The sequence below is a fragment of the Coenobita brevimanus genome, chromosome 70 (genome assembly GCF_032717465.1).
Source record: "Coenobita brevimanus isolate Jiangsu-jjx chromosome 70, ASM3271746v2, whole genome shotgun sequence".
NCBI lineage: Eukaryota > Metazoa > Arthropoda > Malacostraca > Decapoda > Coenobitidae > Coenobita > Coenobita brevimanus.
Window position 1 is genome coordinate 53900197 of NC_137023.1, and position 12761 is coordinate 53912957.

Here is a 12761-nt window from a genome sequence, read left to right on the forward strand (position 1 = left end):
GGATCGAGGTGGCAAGTTTTTCAGAGACAATGGAGCAAGTTCGGCACTTGTAGCTGATGCAGAGGCAGTCAAGGTGGTTTTCCAATGATAGGAAACGACTGGGTTCGCCCACCACCCGGGGATTCTTGGCAAGAGAATATGCCAGGAAATTATCAAGAGGACAGTTATAAGCCTTGGCGGAACGTTAACTAATACATTTAAGTATGAAATGGAAGAAAGGAACAAATGACATTAAATATTCAGTAAGGTGAGAATACAAAACTGCATCAGTACTTACATCTCTCGACTTTGCTCATGGCGGGCGAGTGTTTCTTGTGGGGGGAGAAGCCAAATTTTCTCTTGTGTTCTGACCCACCACCGTCCGCCTCCTTGTCAGACCCGACCTCAGCGCAGATACACTTGGATACACCAAACCCCATTTTTGCCTTTTTTCTCCAGCAGCAAGGTGTTTTCTTTGGGGTGTTGTGCTTAGAGGGCACTGTTAGATTCCGGGGACTCTTAGCCACGCAGCACAAATGTACTTTGACATACTGAATCACATAATTGTTTTTTCCATCAGCGGGGTCTCGCTTTCTGTGGTCGTGTTGTGATCAAGGTGCACCTTTACCGCCCGGGACAATTTGGCACATAGTCATCCTGTCTTTCTTCATTTACATTATAAAATGGTAGGAAGAAAATGATAATTGTCTTTGGTTATGGAATAGTTCAGGTGATGTTTGTGTATAGCGTTTTCCACGATTAATTCTCGCACTGACATTTCACATACTCTTTCTAATATGCTTATTACAACAGCATTCCACCTGACACTTTGTTTTTTTTTTCTATTTCAGATTATGTAAATGTGATGAACGTTACAGTTTTTTTCTTTCCACATATGGCCTCATGTTATAAGTTTTCCTCTTGAGACACTAGCAGTCAACCCCAACTGTGGTCCACCCAGGCAACTGTCCAGCCATTCCAGCAAAGGACACTCAGGTTGTCAGACAAGAGGGGCTGGCGGTGTATGGGGCGTGGCTGTATAGTAAGGATGGTCGTCTATGGAACGTGGTACTCTGGGTGAACACTGGAATCTAGGGGACGTTGGCACTCTGGATGAGGGTGGCAGTGTACAGGTACAGACGGGTGGCAGTCTAAGTGAGGCTGGCAGTCTAATGGTAGGTGGTTATCCACGGCAGGGGGACAGTCTAGGTAACGGTGACACTTTAGGGAAGAGGACAGTCTATGGGGAACTGCAGTTTTGTGAAGATGGCAGTCTAGGATCAGTGGAAGTCTAAGGGCAATAGCTGTCTAGGAAGGGTTGCAGTCTAGAAATGGTGGCAGCATGAGGATGTGATTGTTTAGGGATGGTAACAGTGTATGGAAAGTGGCAGTTTAGTCGAGGGAGGTGGTCTTGAAAAATTGACAGTCATGTGAGTGTGTCAGTAACAAGTTGGTGGCAGGCAGGGGTAGGGTGGCAGGCGTTGGCATATAAAGGGAGGGGAGGGAAGCTGTAAAGTGACGATGGTTGAGTTGCTGCCCCGTCTTCCGTGCCGTTGATCTTCCCACGCTAACTTCCAGCCTTGCTTCGTCTTATGCTCCAGCAACTTTACTCGCTATCTCACTCCTGCTGCTCGTCACGTTTTCTGTCCTCCTCACGGCTTCTCGTAATCCTCGTATTCGTCAGTAATGCTGCCTCTTCTCCATTTACTGATCAGTTTGCTTGCTTCCTCCCTTTTTCACTTGTTGCCGCACCTGTAAAAGGACAAGACGTCAGTGTACTATCTTTTATGTCACTAAAATCACACCAGGCTACTCTACAGTATAAGTACAAGTCATGAGGCTGAATTTTTTAATGTATAGTTTAAGCAGTTCCATCTGACAGGAAACTTTTAATCCGAGAGGTGACGATGTGCATGTAGTGTACTGAGGTAAGCGAATGTATCAAGTCGGGTGAAGGTGGCACCCAGGTGGTGCATGTGTGTGTGATGCAGTGACACATGAAAGTGCCATCAACAGTAGATACTCGCCTTCCATCACTCAAGGAATGTTGTTTTTATACGTTAGTAATGTGCGTAAACTCCCACATAGCCATGTATGCAAGTGATGTGTTGCTTTTGACTCAGTTGTTACGTCATGGACTGTAATTTTGCCAGACTTGAGATTCGATTTCGTGTCAAGTCATACTAACTTTTTCAAGTTTCATTCACACGATTACACTCGTGTGTAGCAGTGTGGGGTATCAGCGAAGCCTAGTGAGGAAAGACCCGCCTCAGAAGTAGCATCACTGATTGAGCTGACTAGTGTCTTCCCGGGGATACTCTGTAGATCCTGCAGTGGTCAGGAAACAGTAACCTTAGTACTGGCTTCCAGTGCTCGTGCTACGTTACTGTGCACTATCCTTGTACCTGAAAATGACAGATTCACCGATGGGAGAATGAAGCTCTGTTATGATATGAACAAAAGGTCCTGTAGTCACGGTGCATTTTTTTTTTTTTTTGTAAGGTCACGGAGTATCATTACTTGAGGTTGGAATTTGACCCCTCAAGTCATATTTATTCTATGACTTTTTGCTCACATCATTATTTTCTTGTGAAGTAAGAAGGGATTATAGTACCTCTTCCTTGACGGATATTTGCATAGTGTATCTTGAAGTTTTCTTACAAGAAATTTATGTAAAATATGTTTATATTAGAAATATGTCAGTAACATGAAGGAAAATATCAAGGTATGACACGTACAAACAAACTCAGTTTACAGTCGCCTGAAATGGAAAGGAGAAAAAGTGAAAGGAAGTATAGGAAAAAGTGAAAGAAATAGGAGGAGAGGTCAAAAGCAGAGATAGAATGATAAACATTAAGGAAGAGGCAGGCAACATTACATCAAGAGAGTGTTTGTTTCCTTTGTTTTTCCTTCCTCCATTCATTAGCAAAAAAAAAAAAAAAAAAAAAAAAAAGATCACCTACCACCAGAATAGATAGTGGGAGAGGTGAAGGAACACAGTGTACAAAGAAAGTGGTGGGGATTACAAGGAGAGTGGTGTGTCGTGAAGGACAGGCCAGGAGAAAAGAAAATAGAGATAGGCCACTGTTTGTCAAGCTTACCCCCTCACAGATTCTGCCACCGAGGGTATAGGCTGCTCATCATCGATCATTAATTTTTCTTGACAACGCATCGCTTGCCAAAAAAAGAAGGAGTATGGGATTTTTATTTTATTTTTTTCTTTTTTGTCTCACTCAGGATACGGAGATAGGTGACAGATACACGCACAGAGGAACACGACGGAAAAATCAGCAAAGGCAGACACCAACGCCTCCCCGGCCACTGATAAAAGACGTGATTTTGTTCGTTCTGGATTGTCTTTGAAGTCGAGGGGTAAGGAGGACATGGCCACGTTCCAAGAGCAAAAGAACAGTTATTGGAATCGCACTAGCGAAAACTTCCGTGTTTTTTCGACAGTGTGATGAGATATTCTTCAGCATCTTTTACGAGATATATCTTGGAACACTCATCTCATGGTGCCTGTCCCTTTCCTGCTAAATCAGTGTCTCAGACGTCAGGTATACTAACTGACTTCATATTCATTACTTACCTTGTCAGATTTTCTTAATGTAACTGGCTCTGGCAAAGAATAGGCAGTCTATCCCCTGAGGCACGGGAGTTCTACGATTAAGAGATAATGTCACACATCATCATATGTAACCGCCTGGACATTAGTAGCCACTATCCATACTTAATAACTACTAGACTTAATCTTTTCACGACTGGGGTGATGGTATGAGCGAATTTGTTACTGAGGCACTACTGTGGACTTTGTAACAAAAATTTAAGACTGTTCTAGCGTAAATCGCATTCTGAAGGATTTATATGCCCCCAAACTGGATGATCTCTTGTTCTTCCGGCAAGTAGTCGACTACATTACTACATAACAACTACCTTTATGCAAGAGTTTACTTGCTCGTACACGTGGTAAGGTTCATGTATGTGGCAGATTCTCTCCCCATTCGCAGCTCTTCTCAACAGGATGGAACTAAATAATTCTGTCTTACAGATTCTTCTTCCTGTCGGTATTCTTCAGTCATCCTTTCTAACTTTAATGCTGTGTCATTCTCTCCTCTTCTCTATCACACTGGCTAGGGCTCTTCCAAGCAAGCAATGCCCTTCTCTAAAGTACCCGTATTCTCCTCGGCTAAGGGAGCTTTCTAACACGTGTTTGAAGTGAGTAGGAATAGGAGTGGTAGAGAAGGAAATGAAGAAAATTAGGTGTGGGAAAGCAACCAAAATGCATGAGATTTAAACAGGGTGTCTCAAGAAAGGAAGGTTAGTGTACTGTAGTGGTTAGTTAGAATTTTAATTGTATGTCTGGATGAAAGCAAGGTACTGGATGACTGCCAGAACGCGCGTATAGTACCGTTGTATAAAGGTAAGGGTGACAAAAAGGAATGCTCAGTTTTTAGAAGTATAAGTCTGCTTAGCATTCCACGTAAGGTATGTGGATGAGGGGTGACTGAATAAGTAATATAACACATTGAATATCATATTAGCAAAAAACAGGAGGGCTTGGTATGTGGCTGTGTGTGTGTGTGTGTGTGTGTGTGTGTGTGTGTGTGTGTGTGTGTGTGTGTGTGTGTGTGTGCGAGCGCGAGCGATTTTGGGTGCATTTTTTCTTTTATATTCACCTTACAACTTCTCTCCTCTGCCTAATATTTCAGATCCTAAGATTCGCCTGTACCATATCTGTATCTCAATTTACTTTGTCCTGTCTCTTGTAACTTCCTCATCCTTGTGGACAGTACTTTCTCCTCTACTCTCTCCATTTTTTTTCTTAAATACTCTCAGCCTACCTTTTCCCTATGTTAAAGATGTTATTGGTCCTTATTTTCTCTGTCTTACACTAGATTTGTCTCAGTATTGTTCAGTTGCCATTTCTTCTGTACCACTCACATACTGTCATCATGTTCCTCTCCACTCGCTCCTCTCTTTCCAGTTCCCATTACTTGCCCTCCCTCTCACCCCAGAGTGAATTAGCCGCCACCTCTCCCTTCCCCTCCACACACACCCAGTAATCAGGAAGGTACACACAGGGAGACGCAGCCCCCTCTGGCCACTGATGGGTCTTTCACCAGGACTAGGCTCAGGTGTTGCTACATTTACACACCACAAGGCGCGGAGTGTTGTGTCTCCCGCTCGCTACGAAGGACGGGAACAAAGGACTGAAGACTACAAAGGCGCACACGGGACTGAGTATTGGATTTTTCTCTCACAGAGGCGTTTGTCAGAACTGAAACTATGTTCAACAGAACCTGCGGCAGGTGACAGAATCCCCAGCACACACAGCGTCGGGGATATTGCGTTTTAGTAACTATCGGCCCGTCAGCGCTTGCAGCAGTTCAAGTTTCTAAAGAGAGCTGGAAACTGTCACAATATGATTTGCTATACCACTGCACTGAGGGACCCTAAAGCAATGTATTTTCAGTTGAGAGTGGAGAGCAAATTGAAATTGTCGTGGTTGGCGGTATTTTTTTTTTTTTTCCAGATACTGATATGTTTTTCAAATTAATGCAAAAAGTTTGTACAGTGTATTGGAGACGGAGGCCAGTACAGTAAGCTAAATGTCGTCCTTTATGAAAACTATACTTTGCGAGAGTCAGCTTTTGGAATGGGAATGGCTCATCAATGAAGCAAAAACATTAGTATCATTATCAATGTTACCTATTTCTTGAGACACCAGTTACATGACAGAGATGCGTCCTTGTTCTTGTTCTTCTGCTTGAAGACCTCCCCCCCCCCCGACTTTTTTTCAAAGATACCATCGCCATCCCTATATGGGGCCTTTTAGAGCCTGGATCATAACAAGTGTATAATTCCCACCGTGTCTGATCGACCACTTACATCCCAGCTCGTTCCACCAGTTTTCTTCAGTCTCTATACACTTTGTCTATCACTGGATATCGAACCACGAAGATAAATAAGTAACTTATTCCCTCCAACTGCCAGCACTACTTGCCATACAGCATTCTTTTTCACAGGGTATACTAAAAATGCCGAACCTATCTACTCATCAGTGTCTTAGCTAATCCCATTCATCTCTTTCTGTCCTGACTACCCATTTTTTTTAACCCCCCACCCTACACACAAAATATCATATTATGATTTCCTCCTCAATAGCTTCCCGGCACACCACTCTTCACAGGAAATTTTTACCTTCCCTGTCCACCTCTTTCCACGTGTTCTACTTTGATGTGGTGAATATGATAACTCTCTCTCTCTCTCTCTATTTATATGACCTGCACTTTCTTTCTCTCTCTCTCTCTACAAATATATATAGATATATATATATATATATATATATATATATATATATATATATATATATATATATATATATGGATCCTCTGTGGTGCAGTGGTAGAGTGTGCGTTTCCCACGTTGGTGGATGAAGGTTCGCCAGAGTTGTAAAAACTTTGGGAATCGTTCACCGAGCCATTTGCTGCTTTGGCGGACATAAGGGGTGCTGTGGTTGAACCAGTGTCACATGCTAGTATGCTTTCACCCAATCGGCTTAAGGCGGGCCGATTACACTTAGTTCACAGACTACACACACATCCAAAGCCACCACAACACTACAACTACACTTACAAGCACTTCTCACTCTATAAACAGTTTCTGCCAGACAGCCTAAGTCATTGGGTAGAGATACAGTGGCTGTATCGCCCCTGCTTCAGTAGGGATAGGCAGGTCCTGCAGTGGACCTCAACGGCTGATGATGATGATGATATATATATATAGATAGATAGACAGATAGATAGATAGGTACTATAGATAGATACACCTCTTCTTGGCGGGGAAAGCGCGCTTTTTTCTTTAGATACACTCAGTTATCCAGTCATACTGGCAATGTTGGAGTGACCTGAACGAGAAATGATTTAACAACGTCGCGCAATCGCTATGGAATAGATGAAACAAGTCGGCTAATCAAAGCAAAAAAAAAAAAAAAAAAAATTAGAAATGCCGTGTTTTGACATTAAACCCACCTATACCTAACCGATTTAGGACTAACTTCACGTTAGCCTGCCATAATACTCATACCTCATCATGTCTGGAGGGATTTGCCGAGTCTTTTCACGAGGCATTCAACAGTGCCAATTTGATTGGATGATCTATTATACCCTGGAAAAAAAAAAATAACGACCGGGACGACCTTGCAGGTGCTGATGGGTCAACTCGGTCAGACAGACCGGGTGTACTCACTACAACAAATACTTACTCGTGGCCCTCCACTAAGCATCACTCCATCCCATTACGCCTTTGCGGATCTACCCATCCTTCCATATCCTGAATGGATTGAATCAACGTATGCCAGCCATTTACCAGTGCAGCTGATTTTTCTTTTTCTTTTTTTCTTTTTTCGCATACACCTTCATAACGATTTACGTTTTGACAAGATGACCATCTTTCCCCATTCTTCCCACTCTAGCGAGCCACGAAAAATCTAAATCAACATATCTCCAAGCATAATCAATTAATAAGGCTCATATCTGGCACACACCTTCAGTGGCATGACCTGAAATGAAGTAATCCATCTGATGCACCTAAAACGAACCTCACAGACCTGAACTGGTTTTCTCGAAAACCACTGTACTGATTTTTTTTTTCCTTTGTGCACGCCTCCACAGGCAGGACCTGAACAGATCTGTATCAACCTGGACTGACCCGATGAGTCAGAAGTGACCTAAAAAGGCCTAAACTGGATAAGACAGTCCTGAACTGATGTGCCTGGATCTTAGGACGGCTGACGTGACCCCCCCAAAAATGACTATCAAGGATCTAAGCAGATCTGAGAGTATGTGAATGGCTCTGAAATTATAGGAACGTCTCCGACCAAATTTGGAAGTCCTGCATTGGCTTAACTGAACCTTAATGTTCCTGAACTGACGTGGCTGATGAATATGAATGGACGTGAAGGACCAAACTGGCTTAAAATGAATTAAATTGAGAAAATTCAACCTGAAAATATATAACTAAACCTGAATTACCCTAAGTTGACTGCAAAATATCTAACTTCGCCAAAATGGATGTGAAGCTCCTCAGGGGATCTGAAATGGCGTTGAGGACCTGATTGGACCTAACAGGAAGTGAATGATCCTAATTTCTCCTGATTTAATTGGTCTCAAACTTGACGTGGCATGTTATTGATAGAATTTGATGGTAATAGCCCTGACTGAGTCTGATCATGATTGACGTGACCTTATAGATTAAATGTAGTATGTAAAGTCACCTAAGCTGACCGATAGAATAACTTGTTTCTAACTAGATCACGTACGAAGAGCATAGGTCATTCTCACTCCCGTCTTTCTTACCGTTATTGCGATTGACGGCAGTGCCTGCTGACAGCAATGTCCGTTGACAATTAGGTTATGTCTGCTGACAGTTATGCTGGCACGATGGAGACACATAGTCGACAATGTCATTTTTCAAAAAGATGAGGCAGGCTCATTTGCAAGAAGAAATATTGCGAAGCGTTAAATGATATATGTAAAAGAAAGATAAGAACACGTCGACATCTAAAATTTCCAGCTAGTCATGTGTTTTCCCTGTATTCCCGTAATTATGTTTGCTGCACTGTGTGCGCCAAGCCTGTCTGTTCCCCTCCCCTTCCTGTTACCTCGTATATAATTCATCCTGTAATTGCCCTCCGCTTCACAAACCAGTCCCCCTCCCATAGTCGTCCCTCCCTAGCTATCTGCCTCTTATTATCTCTTTTCATTCTCTTCATTCTTCATTTTATCCATCCTTACATCCTTTCCTATTATCCATACTTTCTGTCCTATTAACTTCATTATAATTTTTCAGTCACTATCCCTTCCCCCTTCGTGTCTCCTTCATATTACCCCTCCTTTTGCCATTTATGTCTTGCTTCTCTTAATTTTCAAGCTTATCCACCCTCAGATCCATAAATATCTTTTTAACCCAGCTTCCTGTGTCATCAGCCTCTTTATTATAACCCATATCCTTCTCAGTTCGATTACTTGTGTCTTTGTAATTTTGCTCATAATTAGTGCTGTCGAAAAGGCGAAATTATTTACCATGAAGAAAACGCTCTGGCAGTCAGTGAGGCAAATCTTTTCTCTAGCAGAGTATATCCCGAGTTAAATAAAATGTAGAAATAACAAGGATTAAAACAAGAAGGAGGGGGAAGGTGTCGTGGCACTGAAGGGGTTGGAGTCCATCCGTTTACCCTCCAGCCATCTCCACGGTCTATTCGTCCTTCAGTCCATCCCAATGTCCATTCCTTCTGTCACATCACTATCCGTCCAACCCATCGCCCATCCTTTGATCTATCCAGTCCTCCCACCAACTATACATATACTCATCTCACCATCCACATAATCATCCCACCACCCATTCGGTCAGTAATCCAATCATACAACCTACCTCCAGTTCATCCATCCAGTAATCCTACCACCTATCCATCCATCCATTTATTCATCCAGTCACTCATTATAATTCCTTTCATTCAGTCACCCCCAACATGAGTCATATCATTTCATCCCCATCTATCCAAGCATCCCACCGTCCATCCATCCATCTACTCAGCCACCCAGTCACCCCATCATGTATCCAGTCATCCAACCATCCATCCATTCACCGGAGCCTTGTTGCATCTCATTCATCCGTCCATTCCTCTCTCTCTCTCTCTCTCTCTCTCTCTCTCTCTCTCTCTCTCTCTCTCTCTCTCATCAAATGTGGCGAAAAGTACACAATCGCCAAACTTTATGTCCAATTATGCCTGATTAGGACCTACAAGTGGTCGCCATAACTCAGGCCTGGAGCAGATGAGGACGCCTGGGCTCCTTTGATCAGGTAATGGAGGAAGCTGGTATGGTGTGGTGTGGTGTGGTATGATGTGGTGAGGTATGGTTTGGTGAGTATAGTATGCGTGCTGGGTGTGGTGTGGTGTGGTGTGGTTTGGTACAGTGGTAGTTGATGTGGTGTGGGGTAATGAGGTTGGTGTGGGCAGGTGTAGTGTGGTGTGGCATGGTGTTGTGTTGTGTGGTGTGGTGTGGTGTGGCGTGGTGTTCTGTCGTTTGTGTAGAGTGGAGTGTGTTGTGGTAGGGTGTGGTGTGATGTGTGTTTTGTGGTATGGTATGGTATGGTGTGGTGTAGTGGGATGAGGTGTGGTATGGTGTAGTATGGTGTGGTACTGCTTGGTTGTGGTGGGGTGTGGATGTGGTGTGGTGTGGTGAGCTGTAGTGTGGTATGGTAACGTGTGGTGCAGTGTAGAGAGGTGTGGTGCTGTTGGGTGGAGTGTGATTTGTTGTATGGGGTGTGGTATGTAATGGCACTGCTTGGTTGTGGTGGGGTGTGGGTGTGGTGTGCTGTGGTGAGCTGCAGTGCGATACAGTAAGGTATGGTGCAGTGTGGAGTGTTGTGGTTCTGTGGGGTGGAATATGGTTTGTTGAATGGCTTGTGGTGCTGTGGGGTGGGGTGTGGTTTGTTGTATGGAATGTGGTATGCTGTGATCTGGTGGGATGTGGTGTGGTGTACTGTGGTGGGATGGAGTGGAATGTGATGTGGTGGCATGTGATATGGTGTGATGCAGTGTGGTGTGTGCTGCTGTGTTTCTCGGTGTAGGGCGGGGCTGGGTTGGATTAGTGTTGTTTTTCATTTGTTCGGGGATCTGGTGTAATTGCTGACTTTTTGTTGATGAACGTTTATTGCCTTAACTGGTCCAAATAAATGCGTAGGCCTGAGTGGTAATGGAATGGAGAGCTGTGCCCTGTTTTCCCTGCCCTTGCTAATTGAAGTTTACTGGCACATTTTTTTCTCTCTCGGTCATACTTACTCCATTTATAGCAGTGAGAAACTGATAATGATGATGGAGATGATGATGATGATGATGATGACGATTGGTGGAGTGGTGCTGTTGGACTGATGACTTTAGCTGGTGATGCTGATGTAGGTCTTGATTCGTGGATGATGTTTGTCTATGCAGGACGAATGAAGGACAAAGTAGTGACATTGGTTTTCGATGTGTTTGCATAGTTGTGGTTACCTAACATTCATAAGACGAGGAACTATTGCTCATGGGAGTAACATAGCCTAGTGTTGGTCAGAATTAATTACGAGTAATTAAGATTTCATGTCTTCAAAGGTTTACTGAGAGACCGGATTGACCTCCAGGTGGATGAACCGCTATCCCTAAGGCGGCCTAAATCATCTGGCGCTGATCATATTAGATAGTCGAAAAGTTTCCACCACCTGATGGAGTTGAAAGAACTGGTAAAAACTGATACAAACAACACAGAGCATTTAACTTTATACAACTTTATATTTTCACTGTTCAGTTCTACATAGCTATACCGTAATTATTAATCACTATCTGGTTAGTATAAAGATACTGTTGGGTAATATAAATAATCACTGATACGCGACTGACATATATACATTTTCATGTAAATATTACACAGTGCAGTTATTATGGCTTGTGTGTGTGTGTGTGTGTGTGTGTGTGTGTGTGTGTGTGTGTGTGTGTGTGTGTTTGTACCTCCCAACGAGATGGCATGATTGAAGGAGATGTTAGTCCAATGAGATTACTGTGATGCAGCTCTGTTGTGCTGGTAATGTATGCAAGTGTGGTGGTGGTAATGGTGGTGGTGGTGATTGTATGTGTGACGGTGGTGTATACACGCGCAGAAGCGATGGTTCTGTTGTGAGCAAGTGTGGTCGTTGTGTGCGGTGGTGTAGTGTGTGGTGGTCGAGAGTACGTGTGGTGTGGTGGTGTGCACGTGTGGTGATGATGGTGGTGGTGCATGAAGTTGTGGTATGGTAGTGAGGGTGGTGCATGCTGGTGTTGTATGGTAGTGATGGTGGTACGTGCAGGTATGATGTGGTGGTGGTGATGGCGGTAATGGTGATGTGTGCACTCGTGCGGTGATGTTGGCGGTAGTGTATGAAGATGTGGAATGATAATGAAGGTGGTGGTGTATGCAGGTGTTGTGTGGCGGTGCTGGTGGTGTGTGCAGACATAGTGATGATGATGATGTGGTGGTGGTAGTGGTGGTGGATGTGTGTGTGTGTGTGTGTGTGTGTGTGTGTGTGTGTGTGTGTGTGTGTGTGTGTGAGAGAGAGAGAGAGAGAGCAAATGTGGTTTTTGGTGTGTGCAGGTGTGGCTTGTGATGACATTAGTGTGTTGTTAGGTGTGAGTGTGGATTCTCTCTCTCTCTCTCTCTCTCTCTCTCTCTCTCTCACACACACACACACACACACTTACGACCTCCAAACACGAACAGGAGAGGAAACACAAATTAGCCTTCTCCGCCCGCACACAAACTCTGGTATTCAACACTAGGAATATAACTCTTATTCTCGTGGGTTTATGAATTTTTGTAGCTCCTGTTCCTTAGTGATTTATTTTTATCACTACTGCACATTTTGACCTCTTCACTACGATTTTATTTTTATTTTCGCTGCCTACGTTTGATGTCAATGAAAGAACATTTGTGACGGGAGGGATTTACAACAGACGCCATTAACCTCTTCACCAAAGTGATGATTTTGCTACTGAACTTTAAATTGTCATCTGGCGATATCACACAGCCTAGACTTATAATCTCATAGTGAAGGAGCTATTATTTTTGTGCAAAAATAATGTCTAAATAAGGGGAGTTATTAAAATGATCACTGTCAACTATGCGAGGGTCAGTACCATAATGGAAACAAGTAAATTAATCTTAAACCCAGTCTCCTCCTAGAATACAACACACAAAACCCAACAGTAAACC

The 12761-nt window shown here is 43.4% G+C and overlaps 1 protein-coding gene across 1 annotated transcript in view; it reads right to left on the bottom strand.

Annotated features, from left to right (window-relative positions):
• Window positions 1-419, bottom strand: part of rdgC (retinal degeneration C) — a 251872-nt gene extending 251453 nt beyond the window's left edge. Inside the window, exon 1 of the mRNA XM_080277606.1 lies at window positions 278-419. Within this exon, the coding sequence (XP_080133732.1) occupies window positions 278-419 (142 nt within the window). The remainder of the gene's footprint in view (window positions 1-277) is intronic.
• Between the last annotated feature and the right edge of the window lie 12342 nt (window positions 420-12761).